The sequence below is a fragment of the Exophiala bonariae genome (genome assembly GCF_035927105.1).
Source record: "Exophiala bonariae strain CCFEE 5792 chromosome Unknown scaffold_20, whole genome shotgun sequence".
Lineage (NCBI taxonomy): Eukaryota > Fungi > Ascomycota > Eurotiomycetes > Chaetothyriales > Herpotrichiellaceae > Exophiala > Exophiala bonariae.
The window spans coordinates 326,681-351,761 of NW_027042495.1; the positions used below are offsets into that span (position 1 = coordinate 326,681).

Sequence of the window (25,081 nt, forward strand, 5' to 3'; positions counted from 1 at the left end):
TGGTGATATCCAATCATAATTCATCAGGAATATCCAATTCCGCAAGCACCTCCTTGGGTAACACTGCCTTGGCTGCTTTGGCTAGCTCGCCCTGGCCTCTCAGAACCCTCTGTCGCCGCATGAGCATCAGCACATCGCTGGTATCCACACGCTTCTTTCGGCGAGCATGATCAGAGTATGCCTCCAGATCGTCTCCCACTTGCTCAAAAAACCATTCCGTGGCCTGTTCAAGCGCCTTCATATGGTCACGTCCAAGTTGAGGCCTGCGATTTCCGAGTCTCGCTTGTGCTTCGATCGCCACACGCTTGATGAGACTCGAAGGCAACGATGGTATCATTGTACCATGACGGGTCGCTTTGAGCTTCTTCCGGCGCGGCGCGGAGGTCCGTAATGGTGCCGAATCAGTTGTAAGGTGGCCCGTATGCTCAGATTGTAACGCATCGGGCTCATTTTCCTCCACAAGGGCTTTCTGGACCTCAATGCCAGAGTTGTCCAAAGACACCCTCAGAGGGACATCTGGGTTGGCATGCAGCGCCACTGCCCCAGTGTCTGGTAGCTCCAGTTGAAAGCTCTCATCAAGACGCGGGATATTGATTGTACTCTCATCTGGCGGTAGAATACTGGGTGATCGCTGAAGATTCTGGAGACGCTCCGTTCCTTCAGCATAAAATAAAGGCTGATCGTCTTGGTCGTCCATTTCAATTCCGAAATAGTCATCCATCAACTCCATAGGCTTAGCCTTGCCTCGCTCTTGGTCGGATTCGCGTCTGATCTCGGGTTCCGAACCAAAATCGTCCATCCTGATACTCCCAAAACTGTAACGTGATAGTCGTCCCGTAGGCTCCTCACTAATGGCTCTGCGTCCATATTCGCTGAGGATCGTAGGATCATCATCTCCACCATCAGGATCACCCAGCGGTTCCGACACAGGGAAGGACAGTCTTGATATCCTCCGCCCTCCATTGTTCTCACCATCCCTTCTTGCCTGTCTAGCAAAATCAATCGACCTGAATGTGATGGTTGGGTCGCCATGTCCATTGAAACCCCCGTCTCCATCATCCGGCAGAATCGACGGCGTCGGCGCCACCGGGAGTTCACTATCCTCCTCATCGTCACCCACATCCGGCACCGGCAACAACGAATCCTCATCATCCCCAAGACTATCCTCAATATCCAGCCCCATCCTCGGTCGCTTCAACTTGACACCATCATCAGATCCAGGCCTCGCATTCTCCTTATCGTCATCATAATCCCTCCCCCGTCCCACCAGAGGCGTCGCAACAACCCGCTTGCTCGTCGCGGCCGTCAGCTTGGCGAGCCGTCGCAGGATCCCTCGCGCCGAGTCCGGCCGCACCACGCTGCTTCCACCGCTGAGGCGAGCCGCTTCATTGCCAATACCCCTGTGATCGGTGTTAGTGCCCGTGGTCTTGACCTGGCCGTTGGTGTTCAGTGCGTCGCCGAATGCGCGGCGTCGTGTGCTGCGCAGTGCCGATCGTGTCTTCAGTCCGCTGCGTATTTGTAGCGCGCGGATTGCGTGGGGCGTCGAGGGTGCATATCTCGTGGCTACCGTGGTTGTGTTTGTGGTTGTGCTGGTTAGATTTTGGTCTGGTTTGGTTGTCACTGTTGGGAATGAGGGATCGGTGAGGTCGGCGTGGGGTCTCTTCCGTGCGGACATTGTTGTGGACATGCAGTTGTGGACATGCACCTGTGGATAGACCAGAGGTGTTGGAATGATGGAATGATGCTTGGGTGTGAAGATTACACTGATATCAAGTTAATTCATTGTGTCCTCAATACAGGTCGACGTTGTAGGTCCTGGTGTAGCCCAGGAATTGTTTGTTGATGCGGAGAGGAGTCGCTGCGGTGGTTTGAGCGGAATCTCGACGCGTCGGGATTCACGAGCGCACGTGATCATCATTTTACGGCGCAGCATTACTGTTGATCAAAAAGATCCTACGGGGGAGCATACGGCCATCGTCGCCGAATGTCTTCGAGATGTAGAATCCTCAATCGATTCTACCAAGCCGCATCCAGTATGATAGTCACATCCAGGTACCATCTAAAAAATCAAACAAGAAATACACCCCTCTCAAGCCACACAGCAATGCATTGCATATGAAACTCAAAAGCAATTGACATGCCACTGAGGAGACATACGCCATCCGCAGTGGGTATTCAATGATCTCATCTCACAACTCTGCCCGAGGCTGTGATGTCATGTTCGAACTCAGGAGCACACAGTGCACACGACGTCCCTGGGTTTTCCCCACGGACAGAATTACTTTTGGCTGGTGATCGGAGTTCGAGCTCGGATGGTATATAAAGATTTTCTGCTTCCTCAGCTTGCTTGTAGTTTCCTCTTTTTGTGCAATATACACCCGTCGAAAGAAAGATATCTTGATTCAACACAATCAAACCACCACTTTTCAATTCCCGCATCACATCCACAAAGCCGCAAAAATGTCAGGCCAGTCAAATGTAGGAAACAGCGGCGTCTACGAAGCCGGTGACCAGCGCAACCCACCAGACAGCGAGAAGCCCGAAAACCAATCCACGCCCTATGAGGAAGGAAAAGAGAACAGCCACAAGGACAATGACCCCAGTACGTTTTCTTCCTCTTGCCCACCTTCTCAGTACCGTCTACCATCTTAGACACGAATCCCAGCTAACACACCCCGTATAGAGGACGAGCGCAGCATTGCGAACCGTCTAGCACAAGCAGACCCTCAGAATGACGACGAATCCGGAAAGGACAAGACTGAGGAGCAGAAGGCTGGCGAGGTCGACCCCACCGCACCCGCGAGAATGCACGGCAATGAGCCCTCGCGCGGTGCCAAGATTGACAAACAGCTCCAAGATGAGGAGGCCGAGATTATTAGGAAGATGGACGAGAAGAAGAAGCAGAAGAGTTAGGTTTCGACGATGTTTAGAAGCTTGAATGGAGATGCTCAGATGTACAGGCACAGTAGCCATAATTCAGAGCGGGAAAGAGTGAAATGAAACAGAATCAGCTCCTCATTCGCGTTATCAACATCAGTTTCATTGCTGCTTCTGTCCACAAGTGAAGTTTCCTGAACCAATGAAATCCTTCCAGATTGGATTGGGATGGGGGTTTCGGGCGACCTCATCACTCGTGAACTTGCTGCGAACCGTGGAGGCTCCCCAGGTGGTGTTAGCCTGTGTTTTAAGAGTCCGCTCCTGCCACCAATCTAGAACAGCAGTAGTGACTACCTCCTGAGCCGGACCCAAGGTCGTCCTGACATTCCATCGGAGCAAGGCTTCTGCTAGTCGGTAATCGACGGCCCTGAGTCATGTAGAATTCTCCAGGCTAATGTACGTGGCACTGGAGATATGGCTTTGTCGCGCTGTGGCACGTTGTCCTAGCACTGTTGCGAGTGCAAGCAAGAGTGGTTTATCCCCGAGCGGCCCCTCGTTGGCGTGACCGGCCTTGGTGTGGATAAACCTTCGAGGCATACGACCAGTCCTGAAGACACTGCTATCCAAGCAGGGGGTCGGGTGCATCTTTGGCCTCAGCAGACCTATTCCTCAACATTGATATATGCCAAAAAGTGGTGATGCAGCTCAAGCCAATCATTGATGGGCCCTTGTGGTGGGCTTCAAGGGTACAATCATGAATTCAAGGTTCTTGCAAGAGCCATAGGATTCAACTTCCCAGTGCAAGTTGGGCCACATCTTCTCTGGCTGCCCCGACTTTGTCCGCAGCATCGTACAAACTCCTCTGAACTTCGCCAAACACAACTCTCAAAAGCTGGATTTGATGGTCTCTTTCGCTGAAAGCGACACCACTCCCATCTCCATTATTGAGTCTTTCATATAATTCTCGTTCTCGACCCACGACCTTGGCTTCGAGTCCTTGCACGAAATCCTCGATTTCACCCAATAGTTGACGATCAGTCTGAATTGAACCCTGCATCTCATCGGCGCGTGTGTTGAACAGCTCAATCAAACTCTTCGGTCCCTGGATACCCTCTTCAGCATCTTCACCTGGTAGTTGTATGGTGTCCCCTCTTGAATTTCCACCACGTACACTGCCTTTTAGCGTCTGGGGATTATTCCACCAACCGTTCAGGCCAGATCCACCCCCATATGCTCCGTTGCCGCCCAAGCTTTCATTTTGTGTGTGGCTAACTTGGTATTGCCGGGGCATCTTCAGTCGATCAACCGCTCGGAAGACACATTTGGCTTCCAACTCGCCCTTCTTCATAGCTCCATCTCGTGCTGCGACAATCGCTTCCGCATCGTTACCCAGTCCTGCTTCGACTTCGTCTAGTTTTTGTCCCACGAAGTCCACGCCATTGGGGATCGTTTGTCCTGCAGCAATCACCGTCGGTAGAAGATCGGAGACTTCTGATGCCAGTTTGATCTGATTTAATATTAAGGTGTCAACATCTTCAATCTCTTTCTGCAGTGCTGGAGTCAATTGGTCGAACTTGGTGGTTGAGCGAAGATGTGTAATGTCTATCTGCGCCTGTGATGAGGCACCTTGTGCGGGATTTGCTGAGGGCTGGTTTGATGGGGGGGCGACTGATTGGTTACTGGAGGCCGGGGATCAGTGTTTGCCTGGCTCTTGTAAGGGTAGACTTACAATAGAGATGGTGTTGGATTCGGGTTTGGATTGTTACCGAGACCAGAGAGGTTTAGGATAGGCTTCGCCGCAGGTGCTCCAAAACTGAACGCCATAGTGGCTTTCAATGATACAAGTAGTGAGAATGTGTACTAGTATGGAAATGGACCGAGACTCTAGATCGCAATATTGTAGTTGTGTTATGTCAATAACGGACGCGGTTTCTGCAAAATGCGCAAGCGCGATACGGTGTCATGCCGTGCCGTAGAAGAGTCCGGTCACGCACCAAAACATCAAAGTGCAAAGTCTGCTCGCCGCCGGTAAGTTTGAAAGCGTCTTTGATCTCGTCCAAGCGTACAATGAACCACCTTTATGCAGCCTCTCTGTGCTAAGAATTTGTGATCGACTTGAATGACGATGCAATTCGTGCATCTGAGATCGTATGCCAACAGCTTGAGTGAGGTCACAAAATGATTTTACACTTCGTGGTAATCAGTCGAGGCAGAGTAGCAATTTCGCACATTGACGGGGTTACCCTGGTTGCTGAGACGTGAACATATGATGAATCTCAAATGCGTCGCGCAGGCAGACGCTACTAAATGTAAAGACATCGCCTTGTCTAGGGAGAATGCCAACTACTTCAATAATGTGCAGTGGTGGGTACTTCGCACACGAATGCTCAACCTGGTCAGCTAACCGTTGTCACAGGAGTGCAGATGGAACGAGCTTGATTGCAACCACAGCCAAAAACGCCATAGAAACCTTTATTGTGTATGTTATACAACCTTTATCAATCCAATGTACTAAACAGTTGTCAGTCCTCCTAACCTCCTGGAAGACCGGGAGGGGCCACTGGCATTAACCTCATATTGCACAATTGTTTCTGATGGTCCTGTTAGTGCCGTGGTTGGGTATTCATTCTTCGATCTCGCAAATCCTGCTACAGCATTGGTCCTGTCGACACGAAAGGACCTGCCTATTCGTCTTAATTCGGCCTTGACTGGACAACTTACCGCTTCATATCCACTTGTCAATTCCATGACAGAAGCATACATCTGTCCGAACTCTCTCATCTTCAACCATGAAGGTGATCGATTCATTGCCGGTTCTGATTCGCTGATATCCACATTTGATCTTTCTAGGCCAGGACAAGAACCTATCTCATCCTTCCCAACCGGTCCACGGAGGAAGAATGATAGCCATTTCAGCCCGGCGGTAAATATGAGAGGTATTGTCTCAGCTTTGGCAATCGACAATGCGAGTAAAATACTGGCCGCAGGCACTTTTAGCCGTTATGTTGGCTTATATGATTCTATGGGTGAAGGTGATTGCGTAGGTGTTTTCTGTCTCAAGGGAACCACCGCCGATCCCCATATTGGTGGTGCCGGAATTACTCAGGTGACATGGAGCGCCTGTGGAAGGTATCTGTACATCACAGAAAGGAGGAGCGATGGGGTAGTCATTTACGACATCCGAAAGACTGGACAGCTTCTCTCTTGGCTCGAGGGAAGGAAAGCGAACACAAATCAACGAATGTCGGTGGATATCGTTAGCTCAAGTGGCACGGATGAAACAGCTGACCATGAGGTATGGGCCGGTGGCTCAGATGGGTATGTGAGGATGTGGAAGAATCCCCATCAGCAAGAGGGCGCTGTTTCTCCAACCTTCGAATATCAGGCGCATGAAGGTGAGACACTAAACTATGCACCGTCAGGAATCGACTAATGCGAGTTGTAGATGCCGTTCCGGCGGCAACAGTTCACAGGTCCGGAGGGGTCATTGCCACATCTTGTGGACAGCGACATTTCTTTGATGAGGATCGAGCGACCAAGACGGCACCACTGTCCATGAAAATTTGGAGCCTTTGACTGATGTACATGTCAATCAAGTACAATCTCTTGGACCGCTGTCCTTTTGGATTATACCACAACTGTCATGAGTTCTATCATAATCAATTTCCATCTGCCAGCTTTGCTAGGTATTCATGCATGATTGGCGTTCCGAGATCCGCTGTGTGGGGCTAGCGAGGTGTGTAGTGGTTGGCTACATTTCAACGTCCTCGAAGCTTAAAAGATCCCCGAGTCATTGTAGGCTCCTGAGGTTCATCGATGCTCTAGGGATTTTATGCTTCTCCTTTCGATATTTATCGCATAAAGGCCAATTTACGAGCTTGCAATGCTGCTGCTCAGTCAAGGCTTTCCTGCCGCTTTTCTTTTGTGTAGATGTGTTTCAGCCATCCATTTCCCGGACCACCTCCCCTGGATGAAGTGCAACTTCTTCATGTTGCAAATATTCCTGGTACTGCTCTCTGCTCTGTTGTTCTACAGAGTTGGGTAGACTATACGCTTGTAGCTGGCTGTTAGATAGGTGCACTTCACACGAGTCGGTTTTCAATTCGTGGCATCGCGTTCCCAGATGCTCATAACACGCATCTTCCAATGCGTGGGTATTTCTTGCTGTAAGTCCCTCACTCCAGTATCATAGTCCGTTTAGTATCACTTCAGAGGTTGCGGCTCTTTTCTCTGCTATTCACCTTCACTCGCGTCACTCTTGTCGTTATTTGGCAATTTTATTCGCCTACCACCGACTATGATGTCGTTCCATCCCACGACGACGAGGTGATTCGTTATCGACATCCAGATTCACACGCCGTGAGGGCGAGCGAATGTGTCACACCTGAAGGCATGGCTTGTTCAGAGGTGTTCTTTTTTTCCTTCTTCCCATCTTTCTTTACCTACCAACCTCCACGTCAAAGAGTTGGAACGGTCAGAGCTTCAGAGCTTCAGAGCTTCAGAGCTTCAGACTGTCGTACCCGGCCGTCGATGGCTTTGATGGCCGGGTAAAAGAGCTCAACCGCTTCATTATTGATTGCAACAGTTCCCCCTTCCAGCACGCTTGAGATTTTGCTTGATCTCCGGATGTCCGGCCTCATGAGGTTCAGTGAGTAACTTCCTGCTTGTTGCTAAAGTGACCGGCACACTGAATAAGTCTTCAGCATAAGCACTGATGGGCACTGCTATTCATTGTCAAAATCTCACAGATGTCGCACAGACAAGATCGTCAAGCTCTTTGCCAGAAGCCCGCTTTGGGAACAGCTGCTAAACAGACAAAGAACCAAACCACACAGGCCATTGTCTTTGATGAACCGGTAGCGACGAGGAAAACCCCAGCTGTCCATTCTGATACAACGGATTCCAGAAACATGCTGGTGTTCTGAGTGCGCAGTGCTCTCGACCATACAAGAATTGACCCGACCTTGACAGATCAGCTCCTGGTAACGAGAACACCACACCCTGTCAGACCTGCTAGATCACACTTGGTACAATAGTCTCGGTTGGCTGAATCTTTTCGGGGGATGTATGTCACCAATGTCGACTCTTGCTATGGTTCGACACCCGAAGTCCTGTCTGTGAAAGTTCAACCGCATGACGCCACGGGATATTGAGATCTCGAGGCGCGCAGCTCCAAGGTCTCTGGAGAGTCGACAAGCAAGAGCTTATATATAAACATACCTTGCATGAGTAATTGTATGATGGCAGCAGAGTGTCAGACGATATGAAGACTGCTACTGGCCTGTCGAGCTCGCTGTCCTTTTTTCGAGTTCGCTGCCTCGAAGACCCTGTGAAGGGTGAAGTCGCGAAGCAGTGTGAAGTGCGAACCCTTCCCCTCGACGTGGACTGCCTCAGTTGTCACGCTGGCGGCCTCCTGGATGATATATCTCGACCCTCTGGAAATCTTGGCTCTGATTCATATTATTAGGGCTTCGACTCAGCTTCACACTTCCTCAAAATAAATCACCAGCCTTCCTTTCTCTTCGTTACGGATCTTCTCTTACTTCATCACCAATCTTTTCTTCCAACAACTTCATCTACTGCGGCCACCATCAGTATTCGCAACCTCTCTCGTCTATTTCAGGACAGACAATCAACAGCACTGTCAATTACCCTCCACAGTCAACTCCTGAACAGACGCCAATCATGGCCTCGTCAGAGTCATCCTCCTCAAGCAGCCCTCCTTCAATGAGTCCCCCGCCACCAATGAGCCCACCTCACAACAATAATCGCTGTCCATCTCACATCAAGAAGGGCAATGCTATTCGTGCCGCTCATCAGGTCTACAATCAAGCCATCAACATTCAAGAAGATCAGCGTGGTCGAACACCATGGCTCGATCTTGAACTAGATGATCTGCCAACTTCAGCCGAATGTATGGGTTCAAATGCCGATGCTGGAACCGAGTTTCCAAGTCTTGAAGCAGCACAGGAGTACCGAAAACTGCTTCTCGAAGATGCCACTACTATCGACAATACAATTCCTCGAACACAAGCTCAACTCCGGGCACATGCTTTGGCTCTCTTCAAGGCCTTCAAGTGCATTCCAGAGGAATGTCAGGACCGAGACGACATGAAAAAATGGTTCGTCGAACAGCGACACAACAACCAGCTTGTAGAGGTCAAGTGCTGGGAGATCCTCCACGAGTGCATCAACCGATCCACCACAGTTACCAACTTGGTCGAGGCTCATGAGCCACACAAGTTCAAGTTCAAAAGTGGTGCCATGACGTTTGCTCAGCGCTTCAACATCATCAAGGAGACAATGGCTCTTTCAAAGACTATCTGCAAGCATCTTTTTGACGTTTCGTTCACATTGAAGTTTGTCGATGATCCGGCACACAACCGAGCTCGTGTTGAATCAAATCGTATCCTCAACACTAAAAAGGCAGCGATCATGAAGAGGGGAAAGGAGCAGCAGGCCAAGGACGAGCAGCAGGCAAAACGCCCTCGTCTTATGCAGAACACCGCGACCGATGCTCATCATGGAGAAGATATGGATGATCTCGAGGACAAGGACATGGATGAGACACCAGTCAAGACGAAGACTGCCCGCACTATTCGAACCCCCCGACCTCAGACCCTATCTCGAAATCGAGCAACGAGCTTAAGGTCTGCCATCCCTATGGGAACTATGAGTGCTCCGCAGATGCGTTCCCGCATGTACTCTCCAGGACAAATGAACTCACAATACCCTGGATTTCAGAACGGTTCCTCTCCTTTGGACAATTTCTCTACGGGAATGGGCACGCGACTCATGACTAGCTATGGCGGCGACGATTTGATGGCTGCTTCAAATCTCTCGAGTATTTCTCACCAAGGAAGCATATATCAATCCCCAAATCAACAATATAGCCAAATGTCACCATCGGCCCAGTCCTTCACGATGTCTGATGCAGGCCTGGGATTTGCTGCACGGAATACCACCTACCCGATCATGAGACCTGAATCATCGATGTCGCAGCGCACAGTTTACCAATCTTCACAAAACATGGCTGAGCCGTGGAATCCACAGGCACAAGCCCCACTGCGTGCAAACTTTGGTCCAAACTTCCACAATGGAAATACTTCATCTCCCAATGGCAGTGCATCAGGCTATGATACGATGATCGATCCTGCTCTTACTGGATCCTTCTCAAATAGTGGTTGGATGACTCCCAATACTCCCACTCCTACCAATGGTACATGGGGTCGGCACGCTATGGGACCCCTAAAAGCTCTTCAGCTACTTTCGCCAACCCCACGTCGACCAGGTGGCTTGCACATGCACCAACAAGATGTAGCAATGGGCGCTCTTGGAGGGAATCCTGAAGAAAGAACTGAAGAACAGCGTCCAGACGAGCTTCAGCAGCAGGAGCAGGAGCATTCGCCTGCTGTGACTAAGGACCGGCCTGCAAGTTTCTCATCCCAGGCCACAATTGATGAGGCAGTAGAAGATCCTTCTTTTGAGACAGAATGAATCTTCCGCAACGGCGCAGACATTCGATGGCATTCGTCAATCCACAAGCTGGTCGCCATCTCTTTTGCTTACAACATAAGAAATCCACTGGAGGCTGTGAATTGATTCATTCATCTCACTCCTGTCCCGGTTCATGCCGACCAAATCACTTCATCTTGCTAGGAGTGTCGGCTTAGATCCACTTTGCCACAAGCAGGCAGGAGCACATCAGAACGGTCGTTCAAGTTCCATTTCATTTCTATTCTTCGATTACATGACAGTCCTTCTCACAGCGCGAATACTCAGGAATTACGGGAGCACAGAACGCAGACAACCACTGGAGAATGAGCTCCACTATTTTTTCTAACCAGCTGTTTTTCACAACATAAATATCATCATTCGAAGTACACCATTCAACACGGGCTTGGGCTTTGGATACAGTTATGGTGTTCAGATAACGGTCAATTTCCAGGTTTCAGTTTCAGGATAGGGATACAGTACAGCTCAATGTACAAAGATGGTTCTCCTAGAAACAAGAGAACTGCTGATTGGAGCGATATCATGTTCAACGGAGGACATCGAGTTATGCAGTTCAGATGGGTGGTTGGTTTACTTTATTTTTCTTTCTTGTTTTTCCATTACGATATGCAGACTCGGGGGCAAAAAGCCAGTGAGAGCAGAGCCTTCAATGATGGGCAGTGGCATGTATATTCATTGCACACTTGTGCCATCATCACATAGCAGTGCTCAATCATAAAATTTCAAAATTCCTTCTTGCACTGAACTCTCACTTCATAAGTCCGCACTTCGCTTTCGTAAAAACTGTGCTCTATGCCTGGAGCTATCATAACAGATAGACATGCTTTACTTGTGATCCACCACCAGCCCACCTACACTTGCACCCATATCAGAATCCTGACACATTAAGGACAAACGAGTAACACGGCTTTGCGTCAAGCCGCATGAGCGAAGCACTGTGATTGAGTGAAATTCCGGCAGATCAATGCATAGGTCGACAGTGTAAAGTGAAGAACAGCCAACAAAACCAAGTGACATCAGAGACTTTGTCACATTCCTCAATCAATCGCGACTCACAAAGTGCAACAACTCATCTCAGCAGATATTTTCCGACCCTGAGGTCAGTATGAAACAGGCATCTCATCATCAGCTGACGTCAACCGGCCCTTGAGACCACATTCACAGCATTTCGCACTTCTTCCTAGGGCCTCCTCGATCTCACTTTGGATCAAACACAAGTCCAGCGGCAATTGTAGCAGGTCGTACGAGTTCGGTGCCCTAAAATAGCAGCGGAAAAGGCCACCTAAGTTTTCTCCTCGTGAGTACGCAGGTGCCAACATGACCAGCCCAGTGACCTTCGAGTCTTTGCATTCTGAAATGCGAATCTGTACTGATTAATTTGAATCCAGTGAAGTGGGGCTCTACTAACGAGGTCAGTCTAGGGGCTTCCTGCGCAGTGTTCACCAGCCATGGCGACGGGAATGCAAAGAGATGTGGACTATGCAAGAGCTTACAGCTTCGCAGGAAAAATGAGTATTATTCATGGCCTCACGGTTGCATAGTTTCAATCCTCGGGCAATAAGGTCTTTTGGTAGTTCAAATACAACACGTCTGGGTTTATTGCCGGAGCCATTCAGACAGCAGATAATTTTTGAATACCGCATTTCTAAGGGCGGTGATCTGAGTGTTCTATTCGTTTTGAAGAACCATGCGGGGGGCTCTCACTTCAGATGGGAACGAAACACCAGTGTAGTTACACGAGACCTCGAAGAGGTTGTCAGCTGACGTCTATTTCTACGACCGGGCAGTGGTTGAATGAATGGGGAGGCGCTCTGGATTCTAAGTCATTCATCAGCAAGTACTGATTCGCTAGTGTTCCATCGAGGCACCGCAACTATGCTGCACAAGGGTCGTGAGTACCGTTTAGGCTCTTAAACCGTACCATTCTGGTCTAATTGTTCCAGTTCAATCCTGTTGCTCCCGTCCTGCGCGAGTTGTCCGATGCTTTGCATGGCGTAGCGCGCTTTCACAGTACTGTACATATTGAATCCAAGAACAGTCGCACCTGCAGCCGTTGCGACAGCTTGGTCGAGATCTGAAAAAGAATTACTCGACCGAGGGTAGAAGTGAGCAGCAAAGATCTTGAGGCGAGGCCAGATAGTGCTTGTATATCCAGACGCGCGAAGTATTGCGTAGGAGAATTGTATGGAGTTCATCGCGCTGGGAATGATGGTGAGAGTCATGATGGCAAATGCAAAGACCATGCTGATCCCACCGCTGGTTCGTGTACCTCTAGCGCCCATTTGCAGTGCTCGAGGCAGATTTTGTTCTCTAGTTGGTCTGGAAGTTCCACCAGATTCTTGAGAAGATCTCCGAGAGCGTAGGATGTAGGTGATGATTGCAGAGGCACCAATAGCAAAGATGGCTAGCAGTAGTATGATAGCTATGACAAGGCCAGAGAAATCAGCGACAAAAGATCGACTGAACGCTGGTATTTTGTCATTTTCAGTGCCTGATCGCTGGTACTGGATACCGAGGTCATGAAATCTCGAGAGATTGATATAGCATTCCGTTGCGAGGCACAGGAGACCAACTACTGCCACACATATTGCTCGCCGCAGGCAAAGGGCCCACACTGCGATGAGAAACAAGATGACGCTAATGATCATGAATGTCTCAATAATGCTGAAAGGTGCTTCGATAGCAGCGATAGACTGGTCATATTGATCGCCTCCGATGTCAGAACTGGCGGACATGTCATAATCAGACAATAGTGTCAAGGCCTGCGATATCACATGCCCAGCAGCAACAGCTGGGAGTGTCAACAGCGCGATCAAATCCACATCAATCGATCCCGTTTTCCGTTTCTTGGGATGGAGAGTCCAAGAGACCACAATCGATAAAGTTGTGAGATACCAGCAGGCGATCGCACCTGGCCCGTAAAGCGACGAGACCAGACCGTATCGATCTGGCATCGTTTTATTGTCCAAATGAAGCGGCAATGTTCCGACTGTTTCAAATACGTAGGATGAGTTTGTGATAATAGTCCCCAATAAGCATTATGGCAATTAATCCACACGGAACATACAATCCTGCTAAATCCAAGAGGGTAAACGGACCTACAGTCCCTAGTTAGTTCAGGTGCCGAACTTGCTAGCCCCCTGGAGCCTAGGGGGGCTTTACCAGAGCACTTGAAGGACAAATTAAGCTTTACTGGGAGATCCGATCCCGAAGTGCCGAGATACTGAAGTCAATTCATCCCTGAACCCAGCAAGCCAAGTGCGCAGCATTGCTACCCAAAGCATGATTTGCATTCTTTCAGCCTCCGTGGCTCACCAAGATAGTTCAATACGAACAACAAGAGCACGACATTTGAGCCTCGGTATTGCTCGGCCACCCCTATTGTGGCTGGCTGAAAATGCAGAGCGGTGTCTGAGCTGTAGGTTTGAGGCGATCTCATGTTGACTCGAGGCTCCCTCGGCTTGTTGATTCGTGCGTGGGCGAGTTCTGCAAGTCAATGTATGACCAGTCTATCACATCACATGATGGTTGCTGAACAACCAGCTAATTTAATACTCTCCTACCGCTTTCAATCAATCAAATCCAGGTAGGCGTCAGCTAGTGAAATTTTGAAAGTTGACTACACCAGCTAGCCATGCGCCCCCTAATTACTGCATGACTGGATGAGCTTGGTACATAAGTCGGTCTCTAATCCTCGTGTTTTAGGTAAATCGTGTGTCTTTTTCTGAATTACCTAGTATGGATGAATTCCAGGAATTATCTAGGTAAAACTCGCGGTGTCCCGATGCCCTATTCAAGCGGCTATGTCGGTTTCGTAAACATACTGGACCGTAAAAAGCGCTCCTCTCCAGCCTCCATCCCAGTATCTTTTCTCTTCGTTCACCAGCCGTATTGCATCAAGATTGAGCATGCCGCCCATGTTCAGCAGAGTTGCGTGTTTTTCGTCGTCAGAATAAGTGTCTGCTACTTGCTCAGTAGTTAATTTGCCCTCATCGAACAGGTGTGCTTGGTTCCACTCCCCGTCTAATGGGTCACCAAAGCCATGACAAACCAGTTGATCTGCACCAGCATGGTATTTGACTCTCGAAGCATATGATGGGGGCCTGTCGTAATCAACATAGGATCCGAGGCCAATGGAATGGCAAAATAAGTTGACTTGATCACCATCTTTGATCTCGCTATCAGGTTGATTGGGCGTCCAGCGACCCGAAGAAGTCGTGCGGCGGAAGGACCAACGGCAGATGTAGGACCCGACTGTCGATGTCTCTGGCTTAAGCCGGCCACTTGGATTGACCCACATGCCAGGAATCTGGTAATTTTTACTTTTCTCCGGAGCATATTTGTCCCCTGTCACCAGAATAAGCGGGTAGTCCACAGGAAGCTGGGAAATGTCAGTATGTGCTCATGAGAGGCTCAGTCTCCAAGATAACAGATTCAAACCCACATTATTTAGTTTCTTGTCTTTCGCAGTTATGATGCCACTGAGAACGGTGAAAACAGGTTCTCGAGGGCCTGTACCCGATGGTTGAGCGGTAACAACCAACGTGTCAGTATCGTTCTCGTTGTATCCCAGTCGCTTCCCATCGATCAGTAATTTGATCTTCCCTTTCCAGGTATTGTTTTCCACTGCTTGAGCTTCCAGGCGTCTCTGAGCAATGTTTTTGAACAGTATAGGAATCTTCTCCCACTCCTTAAATCTACCAAACAGATCATAAAGGGGAACAACCTCTTCTTGCTTGAGTTCGGTTAGCCAGGTTTTGCGGCCAAAGCAATGACCACGTACCTCAATGACTCGCCAATTTGTCCACGTGCCGACACTGCCTGCCCATCGAGGTGGGCTGCTATGTAAGCGTTGACTTGAGCGTTGGAGGGATTGTGATGAACATACTTAGCACATAGTAAGGAATTACCTCCCCGAGCTGTCCACGCCAATGTCGCAAGGTCCGAGATCTTTCTCTCCTTCTCATTCTCATGCGATTGATTCTCGTTGCTGTATGACGCAGATCCTGACGCATAGGTTGACGAGAAGCTCATTGCCACTGACGCTTTCAGCGCATCTCTTTGGTCGCTCTCCTTGGAAGAAAAGAGTGAACTTGCAAATTTGGAGCTTTGAAGCTGTCCTCCGAGTTGGAATGTTGTTGCAAATACATGGCCTGAGCGTGTCAGTCGACATGACCTAATGTACACAAGTTATCTTACCGTATTGTGCGCTGAACGTCCGAAGCTCTGCTTCAGCAGCGTCCAACTCTGCCTCGGTATAGGTGCGAAACTCTCGGTTGTACTTCTTGTTCAGACCGTCTAACACCAGAGCACACTCTTTGGAGACCTTGAGACTGTACTCATCCATGAAGACTCGTGCTCGGGGAAACTTGATATCATTAGCCATACGCTACCTCGGTCAACAATAACTTACGTTGTAAGTTGCAAAATATTCTGTTTGAGCCTCGATATCAGTTGTCGCTAAGCCGGTAGAAGACGACGTGAATAATCCAGAAGAGATACCGGCAGAGACACCGAATGCACCACCAGATCTAGCCAGGTTAGTTGTAAATTTTCCCATTTGATTTGACTGAAACATACGCCGATGCTTGAACCGAGTGGCTGGAAAACCCGTTCTCTGCCAGTGAGCGCTGCAAATCAGTTTTGGCCTCCTTAATCTGAATTGAAGACGAATCAAAAACTTCAAATTCTGGCTTTATCTGGGATAGATCTGGACCATCTAGGACGAAAGCTGGAGAAATTGATCAGCATGAGGCAATTCTAGTCGTGTAACGTAATTCGAATACCTGGGCGTCTTGCTTTGACAATATCTTTCTGCTCTTCACGAATCGTAAAACCGTGGAAGGCCTTGTTGATAGCAAGCAATGTTGTCCACTCCTCGGTTTTTAGAGTCACAGGGTTACTGTGCCTTGATCAGCATATGTGATTGAAAGAACAGGAAGGTTAGAGACTCTGCTTTGTCCGAAACTGCATCCCATGGGCCAATTTCGACGTATTTTGGGCCAAACCCTGCTGGTCTATCTGCAGCCACAACTTCGAACTTGCTGCGGTCCTTTTTTGGTCAGTTTCGACCAGAACACTAGAGCATAATTCGACTTGTGAAGAAACCTACCGTGAGCGACAAGTCCAGTTTCTGTTTCTCAAGCAAAGCGGCAGCTTTCTCCGCATCAGTTGGTTTCTTTCCAGCACCTGTTCCCGTGGCATCGGCGATTGTCCCAAGTGAAAGTTCGCCATCTTTAACCTTGGTCTCGGCATCGGTCCTCATCTTCTCAAGAACACCCCGAGCCTTCAGAAACTCGTTGACTTCCGTGGCAGAGCCAAGCTTCTCTTTCATGTCGAGAAACTTGCCAAGGTCTGCGTTGAGTGACTCTGAAGCAGATATCAGTCGTTAAGGGCTAAGAGTGCATTTGGGATCGATTCAACAAACATGCCTTCGGTAGCTTTCTTGATTTTCTCCTCTTTTTCTTTCTGGGCTTTCTCCTTCGCTTCCTTTTCTGCCATAAGTTTGGTGAGAGGATCAATTTCGCCATCCTTAAATAAGTTGTCTAGCACATCTTTATTGGTCGATGTTCCGTTTGGCTCTGTTCCGTCCAGAGGGTGGGTCGTAACCTCTTCAGATAAAAGGTCAGACATATTGGAGATCGTGAATATTCCTCGCACAACTGGTATCTGACTGCAGCTATTATTATAATGGCCTATCAATTACCAAAGGCGATTGATCATGAAGCTCTAGAACACCTCTGAAAAGAGGAGAGGAATGGGATTCTTATGTGACTACTTCCCTTGCAAGTCCCCGTGCTTACGGAAATACGCCGCATGCATACTGTATAATTTCTTTGGCAGGAGCGTGGCGGTTGAAGCCCACTGGATTGATGGATCCAAAGGGAACTTGTATTTCCGCAATTGGCCGAGCCAGTTAGTTCGAAGAGGCTGGCTGCTCCTGAGGCTGAATACGAGGGGGCTTCATACTATGGAATGGAGGCTGCATCTTCCCCGTCACTAAGTCTGGAAAGTCACCTGCGAATTGAAAACTCAACAATTCTCGAGCTCGATGATTGGATGTTTTGTGGCTTCATGCGTTTGGCCTACAATTGTAGACTGGTTCGGGGTAAAATTTACGTGATAAATGATCAGCTGAACTGGAAGACGAAAGATATGCCAAGCTCAACCGCTTGACACGTCACGCAAGTGTTTTGTAGCTATCAGACAAAGTGCGACCGCACGGTTACCTGTGGAAGTGGATTATGAGGTGGACGGTGGATGTTCTCTCTTTCTGATGTCCTCAAGATGTGGAAGGGGAACCAAGATATCGGCAACATGCGGCTGGAAAGCGTTCTCTTATTTCAGACCACTTCTCCTTCCCGAGGCAGTTTGTTTGCAGTGCGTTTGAGGGGAAGTTTGCAGGTAGCTTCTCTAGATAGTTAGATAGGTATATATTCAATTCACCCAAGGGCATTCTAGTTAGTTCGCAGCGGAGCTTGAAGTCGAGCGTCCAGCTAGTTCGTTAGGTATTTACGCTAAGTGCTACATAGGTATCACTTACCTATTCCTTGGCTTCTTGGGACACCCTAGGCGCCTGGCCTAGCTAACTAACTTAGGTTACCTAAGGTAACTATTATCCCAACTATTCCCAGCTTTTTACAGCCAAAGTAGCATCATGAACATATTTCTTGAATGGGCATCTAATTTTCCCCAAGACGAGTTCTCATAGCGCCTAGAGACTGAATCTCGAACTGAAGACCGTGAAAATGACATGCTTTATACCTCCAAACTCCATTAAATCGACCGTTCGGTCGAGATGAGCGCTTCAATCAAAAGTTCGCATGATGGCGGAAGTCAGCTCCTATCTATCTCACATGTAAGCGCGATATGGCGGGAGTAAGGCCATCAGCTTACTCGCTGGTATACAATAAGTGATTTGTGACACTTCAACCGAATCACTGATGGCCATTGCTTATCACTTCATCGCCCATTGGTGAATGGTGACTAGAACTTTCGGGTCCTACTATTATTGGGAGACTTTGTTCTTTTTCTGTGAGTGTTCTACAAATAATACTTTGGGACGCCTTAGGTGAACAATGGATCCCGACCCCAATGGAATTATTTTGGAGCTTCTCGGCCTCTCCAATGACTTCATGTTTAATAGCAGATGTCGCTGCCTTTCGAGTATCAAGGAGGAGCTTCTTCTTACAACAAGCTCTTGGATCGGCGTGGACCAATCTTACTATTGAATCATCACAGAGGCCGTTTCATTTTGCATTTTGCACAATGTATCAAGAATTAAGGAATGACAATATCTTGCGGCTACCTGATGAAAATGGTCATCGACTGGAACAAGATGATGACAGGCTGCCAAACAATGAGCCATCTAACGACAGAGAATGCTCGCAGCAAGACACCAAGGCAGAAACCCGAAAACGAGGCAATGTCACATCTCGATTTGAGACCGAAACCAATTCTGTACAAGAACACGATGAAGACTGTCATCACGCTGGTCGGTCAAAAGAGCATGGGGATGATTTTCATCCCACAGAGAAACCAGGAGGTAAGCATCTGCACCACCAAGCTGTAGACCATTAGGGGTGCGAAAGATTGGTCACCAGAAGATGGCTATCGGGAAGATTCTCAGCAGTGGGAACAATTTGAAAATGGAGCTCACTCACCCGGTGCAATTCCCCATGGTGTAACCCGTAAAAGTCGACCCTCAGCAAGATCCACCTCCCTCCCTGCAATACTGATCTCCAAACGTAATGTCTGCTGATCAGAATCTTGGTTCAAATGGAGGGTATAAACTAAATGCTTGCCCACTGTTGAATTTACTTCTGCTTTTGTGTGATATCGCGCAGGAAGGAAACACTCGCTAACGAGAAATTCTTCCAGGTTCCGTTAATACTCAGACTCAAGTGCCCGCAAATGTGTGCCCTTCTGGAATGTCTGCTGCTGTGGCTGCTGTCAGTGATGGCGACGTGGGCATGATCGATGGAAACACGAAACCTGTATCAAAGTTACCCACAACCGCAACATCAGCGACATCCCCCGTGAGTGGCCCAGCACCATGGGGTTCCACTTTAGACACCAAGCCTGCTACAGACGCATCTGAAGTATACTTGCGGCGCCGGCATGGCTCTGAAGATAGCTTGGATAGAGTGAGCAGAGTGTTGAGTAGCGACCGCAGAACTACACCGAAGAGTTCAACCGACGGTTTCTGTGAGAATGCTCGCATTGGAACGACCTCGAGCGGTATAACGCGAATTGTCGCAGCCAGCAATTCCGGCGCAGGTACCCCAGCACAACAGGTAGCGGCTGAAGAAGCTATGGGCGACGTTGCCAAAGATATGGTTAGTGAGCAGATTCTCGCCTCTAGCATTGAGGAGAAGACTGAGAAACACATACCGGCTGAACGTGCTTTCTCTGAGGTTCCTCCTACTCCATCGGCTCCACCTCCGCCTCCACAATTATCTCAGCCTCAAACTTCTCCTACAGGGAAGCCTTCAGCCACTAAGGACCAAACTCCTAGTACGCAAGGAGCCGAAGTTCCTCGGACCCCCGGTGCTACCGACATGGCAGGTACTCGAGTGAGTGATATGGTTAATCACAAAACTACAAATCAAGTCGTCGCGATGGCGACGCTGCGAAGTACTGGAGTGGTCAGAAGGCCTGCAGGAACAAGCCCTGCCAGTAGCGTCATGACAAAGAATACTTCTGTGCAGCCCATTGAAGAACCAGAAAAGAAACTGATCAGCACTGGTACGACATCACCACCAGCTTCAAACGTTCTCCAACCCGGGGTAGTGCATTTATCCCATGAAGTCGCTCCCTTCCAAATCGAACACACCATAGGCATCCAGGCACCATCTGAACACTCGCAAACTGTATCTGAGAATCCTTCAGCCAGCGCTCCTCCTGGTCAATCATTGGAATCTACAGGCGTATCCTCGCGTCAGACTGAAGCGTTCATCGACATGATCCAGAATCAACCTCTGCCGGTTACGGATATAATGTCGAACGAGAGCCGACCACTAAATCCTCCCACAAATTCTGCTCAGCAGAGAAGCCTGTCTGTCAAAGTCGTGCCTTCGAGCAGTCTCGGAACTTCTATAACCGTTGTTGAAAGTGGAAATGTCTCTCAAACGGAACACATGGTATCCCAGAAGCAGATTCCATCGAGTACTGCCAGTGCTCCACAGGACAAAACCCTGCCTCCCAAAACCACGTCCCTGGCGAAACCTCGGCCGTTGGCCAAAAGTACTCAAGGTGGAGCCAGAGCCTCGCAAGTACCGAACAGCGAGAGGATTCGGGACGAGATCACTATCATGAATAGTTCTGTGCTGAAGCAGACGCCAGCATTGTTCACTTTGAATCCCGAGACTCGAAGGCTACCCCCCACTGGAATGGTTGGAAAGGACGGCCAAACTTCGCAAGCGCCTTCTGCTCCCACTTCACAGAGCAGCAGCAGACTCACCCCACAAGCACCTCTAAGCAAACCTCAGTCCGGCGTGTCTGTTGCCTCGAGAGCACCAATAAAGCGACCACCTCCAAATGCGACAGGTCAGGAAACTCTTTCGTCACCCTTAGTTCCCCCGACATCACGGAACACCAGTGCTGCAGACCTAGATAGTAGATGGAAGATGATCTCGATATCTACGTCTCCGTCAGCAGTCACTGCCATTAACACAAAGCTTGCGGGCAAGGATAGTAGGTGGAAATTACTTCCGCCGTTCACGAATGCACCTCCAACTCCGCAGAAAGAAGTAGTATCAGGCCATGCTAGCAACTGGAAACTTCTTCCACCCTTCGCTCCACTCATTAGTGCTCCCACACCATACACTTCCCAAATGCCAAGGAACACAAGGTCAATAGGGACACAGACTGTGAGCACAGTATCAATGAGCACTCAAACAGCAGCCAAGCTCAGTGCGGCTGTCAATCCATCTGCGGCCAGCCATCCAGTTAAGGTGCCTCCCACAAAAGCACCGAACACAAGGGCTCCATCAAATCCAGGCATAAGTACGGAGCGTCCACCATCTGCCTCTCCATCTGGCCCCATATCTGCACAAAACTCTGCAACAACAGCTCAATCCATCGTACCCATCGCTTCTACACGACCCCCTATCAAGAAACCAGCTGCAGCGACTGGTGCACCCACAGCTATCAAGAAGACGAGGGAGTTATTGACTCCCGGGACAGAGCAGACCATTATCACCCCGAAACCAATGAGCCCGGCGGCTAGGGCACCCTCCGTGGGAGGTTTATTGACCGTTCTAGAGCCGAACAGTGAGAACAGAAGAGCATCTATGGGTTCTGTGCCGGCACGAAAGCCCTCTCCAGCACTGCCTCCGGAAATCGCGGCGTGGGTGAAGCTTTCCACTTCGAAGCCAGCACCAGATTCAGCTGCCCTGGCCACTACAGAACCGAAAACCCCTGCTCCAAAAAGAGCACCTGGTGCGGGTGGGACGGCAGCTGTAGCATCGAAGCCTCCACCTCGGAGGACGCCGCCCACCACAGGGGGTTCCGCAACTGTACCGTCCAATGCTCCCGCTCAGAGAGCGACACGAGTAGCAGGTTCACCAGCAGCAGCACCACCAAGGGCGTTTCCGCCTGCACCACCGATGCCTGATTCATTTAAGAAAATGCCAACAAGGAAGGCTCCCCCTGTGGCTATCGTGTCATCGTGAGAGAAGGACGAGGTTTCGAGCGTGATTTGTTCAGAGACATTTCTATGTATGTCGATCAGTGTTTAGCATACATAGAAAAATACTCCAAACCAACGCGTTTCGAAAGGACGATGCTACTTTCATGATGAGATCTACCAGCGGTTTCTGTCGTTAAGGTCAGAAGTGATTGAGCACGGCGAGGCTACGCCAAGCCATGACATCACGGGGAACAACAAGGCTGCGCTAAGCCTACCTAGGTAACTTAGACAAAGCCCAACATCATGATCAATCCCAGATGCATCTGCCTGCGGCTTGCATCTCCACCTTGACTCCTAACTCACTCTACGGCGCCTCCACATCAAATAAAGATGGCTGCAACTATAAAGTCTTGACTAAGAACTCCAACTCATCAATCTGGAGCCTCAGGCATCAGGTTCCAAGGTTCTCCGCCATCAGAACTGAGGCTACTCATCCACGGCTACACCGTTCCTTTCTCCAGCAATGACCGCAGGAAGCGGCAACGGAATCATCATGGATCCCCGTTGTCGGGAAATCTCCGATGTCAGCTACACGAATTTCAGTCTGAGTCTGTACGTTCATAAGACATTAGCGCCCTTGTCGAGCCAAATACTCACAGAAAAACACAGATTCATCCTAGTTGGCATCATGGTATCCTACCTCCCACAGCACATCCGAATCATCTCCCGGCGCTCATCCTACGGCCTCTCACCGTGGTTTGTCTTGCTGGGCACGACAAGCGGAACGTGCGCGTTCGCCAATATTCTCGTGCTGCCTAAGAGTCGCTTAGACATTGGGTGCTGTCGGCAGGTAGACGAGTTTGCCTGCGTCGCGGGCTTGTTGGGTATCGCGCAGGTGGGCGTGCAGTGGTCGTGTTTTACTGTCATGTGAGTACACGAGCGTAACAGGATGGTTGTTATCTTGATGGCTGATGTTGCTTGTGTTTTACTAGACTGCTCCTCTTCCTTATTTTCTTCCCACGCGGTTCGTCGGCAACGATAGGTGTTGGAGATGACTCGACAACGAAGCAACATGTGGTCCCGGGCACCTCGCTCGCCAATGGGAGTAACGATATCGATGTTCAAACTAACGGTGCCACCGACGCCGACAGTGAGATCATCACCAACAACGACCCTGCCATAGGCCACACAAATACACCGGCCGCCAATTCCCTTCCTCACACCTACCAGACCGCTCTCCTGGTAACACTCCTCTCGGTCCTCCACGCGGTCCTCATCCTCATCCTCTCCGTCTACTATGTATATCTCCGGCCCATGCACGCCCAGTGGTGGGCCAACTTCCTGGGGATCTTCAGCACGATCCTCGCATCTATCCAGTATTTCCCGCAGATCTGGACGACGTGGAACCTCAAGCGCGTCGGCAGCCTGAGCATCCCCATGATGTGTATCCAGACGCCTGGCAGCTTCGTGTGGGCGGGCAGTCTGGCCAAGAGGTTTGGCTCCGAGGGTTGGAGTGCCTGGGGCGTATATCTTGTCACGGGCTGCTTGCAGGGTTCGCTGCTTGTTATGGGTGCGTATTTTGAGATTATGTTCAGGAGGAGGGAGAGGGATGAGTTGAGGGGACGGGTGGTTTATGGGGCTGGCGAGAGTGCCAGTGGGCTTGGCAGTGAATTCCTAGGTGGAACTGGGAATGGAGTTGATGATTCAACACAAGAGGTGGCGACGGAAGAGACTCCTTTGCTTAGAGAGGGTTGATGGTCTTATATATACAGTCTACGCAGTATCTGTCTCCCATCGAGTTTACAGCATGCCTGGCTTGGGACTAAGGCTCGGGCTAGGTTCCTCTGCAGCATGTCTTTTCCCATCGGCCATGGCTGTCATCTCTTCCAACTGCTTGTCGGTAGTTCCGTCGACTGCTGGATGGCCACTCTCAGACGTATATCGAGCATCAGAGAAGTCGATGCCATATTTGGCGTAATCGAAATCTTCCAAAGTCTCGAGTCGTTCAGCCCATCCATCTCCCGGTTCACCTGGTTGACCGGGGCTTCCAGCGAGAGGTATGCCCTCGGCATGATCTAGATCATCCTCCTTATGTTCTCCAGTTCGACCTGCTAGGACTTCGTGTTCTTGGTCTTTATAGACATCCAACAAGCCGGGATGCGGGACCCAAACGGCCCTCATCCCGGCTCTCCTCCCAGCCTCTACTCCTGGAACGCTATCCTCGAAAACCAGGCATTCTTCGGGGAGCACTGGTCGCTCGCCTTCCTCCTCGGCTGAAATGGTCTCATTAATGGTCTGCAATGCCAGCAAGTAGATATCTGGCAATGGCTTCCCTCTGCCTTTGGGTATTCGGCAATCGTCGCCCACAATTTTATGTCGATCGGGGAAAACGCTGAATAGCTCCTGCATGTTCTTGGTCTTGATTTCGTAGTTTCTCGAATGAGAGCTCGTGGCCAAAGCAAGTCTGACCTTTTTCTCTTGCCGGGAAGGACTCTGGATGCCTGCAGATCTGGTCCTTGCGCCTTGCAACCTTCTCAACAAGTTCTCTACGCCGGGTAAGGGTTTGCAGTTCTTGAATGCCTCGGCCTGCAATTCGACTTGGCGCTTCATGAAGTCCTCGTGTGATATTGGAAGCTTTGCCCATTCGTGAAAGATTTTGCCGGCAGCAGGGCCTGGTCGACCTTGCAGCTGTGCTTTGATTGACCATGGGAGATCGGGCCGCCCATTCTCTCTTAAGATGGTATTCGTCACGATGGTATAGGCGTCTTCAGAGTCGATTAATAATCCATCCATGTCGAATATACACGCCCGAACTGGGGGAAATCTAGGGAGGTCAATTAGTCATGAAATAGGATTCGACATGATGTACGAGAACTCACTCTTGTCTGGGAGCCATGGTGCTGAGATGGAGGTAGAAGAAGAGGGGAGAAGTAGTAAGCGGTGGAGGAGAGAAGTGGTAAGCGGTGGGAGGAGAGAAGAAAGAGATTTAATTCTACTGCTTGGGTACCTGGGTACCTGCAGAGAGGGAAGATTTGCCCTGCATTACCTGTAAAGAGT

The 25,081-nt window shown here is 49.7% G+C and overlaps 10 protein-coding genes across 10 annotated transcripts; 5 read left to right on the forward strand and 5 right to left on the reverse strand.

Annotated features, from left to right (window-relative positions):
* Nucleotides 1-13: 13 nt before the first annotated feature.
* On the reverse strand, nucleotides 14-1,675 carry LTR84_005409 (uncharacterized protein; the record flags this gene model as incomplete). Its single annotated transcript, XM_064848978.1, has 1 exon — nucleotides 14-1,675. One exon carries the CDS (start codon nucleotides 1,673-1,675, stop codon nucleotides 14-16), a length of 1,662 nt encoding a protein of 553 aa, XP_064704192.1.
* Nucleotides 1,676-2,460: 785 nt separating this feature from the next.
* LTR84_005410 (uncharacterized protein) lies at nucleotides 2,461-2,913 on the forward strand (the record flags this gene model as incomplete). Its single annotated transcript, XM_064848979.1, has 2 exons — nucleotides 2,461-2,602; nucleotides 2,684-2,913. 2 exons carry the CDS (start codon nucleotides 2,461-2,463, stop codon nucleotides 2,911-2,913), a joined length of 372 nt encoding a protein of 123 aa, XP_064704193.1.
* A 751-nt stretch (nucleotides 2,914-3,664) lies between these two features.
* On the reverse strand, nucleotides 3,665-4,701 carry LTR84_005411 (uncharacterized protein; the record flags this gene model as incomplete). The annotated part of the gene is made up of 2 exons (XM_064848980.1): nucleotides 3,665-4,556; nucleotides 4,607-4,701. 2 exons carry the CDS (start codon nucleotides 4,699-4,701, stop codon nucleotides 3,665-3,667), a joined length of 987 nt encoding a protein of 328 aa, XP_064704194.1.
* A 445-nt stretch (nucleotides 4,702-5,146) lies between these two features.
* On the forward strand, nucleotides 5,147-6,310 carry LTR84_005412 (uncharacterized protein; the record flags this gene model as incomplete). The annotated part of the gene is made up of 3 exons (XM_064848981.1): nucleotides 5,147-5,241; nucleotides 5,294-5,356; nucleotides 5,404-6,310. The coding sequence occupies 3 exons, from the start codon at nucleotides 5,147-5,149 to the stop codon at nucleotides 6,308-6,310; spliced, it is 1,065 nt and encodes a 354-aa protein (XP_064704195.1).
* Nucleotides 6,311-8,562: 2,252 nt separating this feature from the next.
* On the forward strand, nucleotides 8,563-10,374 carry LTR84_005413 (uncharacterized protein; the record flags this gene model as incomplete). The annotated part of the gene is made up of 1 exon (XM_064848982.1): nucleotides 8,563-10,374. The coding sequence occupies one exon, from the start codon at nucleotides 8,563-8,565 to the stop codon at nucleotides 10,372-10,374; it is 1,812 nt and encodes a 603-aa protein (XP_064704196.1).
* Nucleotides 10,375-12,302: 1,928 nt separating this feature from the next.
* On the reverse strand, nucleotides 12,303-13,346 carry LTR84_005414 (uncharacterized protein; the record flags this gene model as incomplete). Its single annotated transcript, XM_064848983.1, has 1 exon — nucleotides 12,303-13,346. The coding sequence occupies one exon, from the start codon at nucleotides 13,344-13,346 to the stop codon at nucleotides 12,303-12,305; it is 1,044 nt and encodes a 347-aa protein (XP_064704197.1).
* An 839-nt stretch (nucleotides 13,347-14,185) lies between these two features.
* Nucleotides 14,186-17,025, reverse strand: LTR84_005415 (uncharacterized protein; the record flags this gene model as incomplete). Its single annotated transcript, XM_064848984.1, has 11 exons — nucleotides 14,186-14,773; nucleotides 14,837-15,127; nucleotides 15,176-15,230; nucleotides 15,281-15,545; nucleotides 15,592-15,760; nucleotides 15,806-15,923; nucleotides 15,973-16,123; nucleotides 16,179-16,294; nucleotides 16,344-16,444; nucleotides 16,505-16,759; nucleotides 16,816-17,025. The coding sequence occupies 11 exons, from the start codon at nucleotides 17,023-17,025 to the stop codon at nucleotides 14,186-14,188; spliced, it is 2,319 nt and encodes a 772-aa protein (XP_064704198.1).
* Nucleotides 17,026-18,660: 1,635 nt separating this feature from the next.
* LTR84_005416 (uncharacterized protein) lies at nucleotides 18,661-22,067 on the forward strand (the record flags this gene model as incomplete). Its single annotated transcript, XM_064848985.1, has 2 exons — nucleotides 18,661-18,937; nucleotides 19,273-22,067. The coding sequence occupies 2 exons, from the start codon at nucleotides 18,661-18,663 to the stop codon at nucleotides 22,065-22,067; spliced, it is 3,072 nt and encodes a 1,023-aa protein (XP_064704199.1).
* A 480-nt stretch (nucleotides 22,068-22,547) lies between these two features.
* Nucleotides 22,548-23,779, forward strand: LTR84_005417 (uncharacterized protein; the record flags this gene model as incomplete). Its single annotated transcript, XM_064848986.1, has 3 exons — nucleotides 22,548-22,636; nucleotides 22,694-22,951; nucleotides 23,017-23,779. 3 exons carry the CDS (start codon nucleotides 22,548-22,550, stop codon nucleotides 23,777-23,779), a joined length of 1,110 nt encoding a protein of 369 aa, XP_064704200.1.
* Nucleotides 23,780-23,824: 45 nt separating this feature from the next.
* On the reverse strand, nucleotides 23,825-24,920 carry LTR84_005418 (uncharacterized protein; the record flags this gene model as incomplete). Its single annotated transcript, XM_064848987.1, has 2 exons — nucleotides 23,825-24,848; nucleotides 24,904-24,920. The coding sequence occupies 2 exons, from the start codon at nucleotides 24,918-24,920 to the stop codon at nucleotides 23,825-23,827; spliced, it is 1,041 nt and encodes a 346-aa protein (XP_064704201.1).
* Between the last annotated feature and the right edge of the window lie 161 nt (nucleotides 24,921-25,081).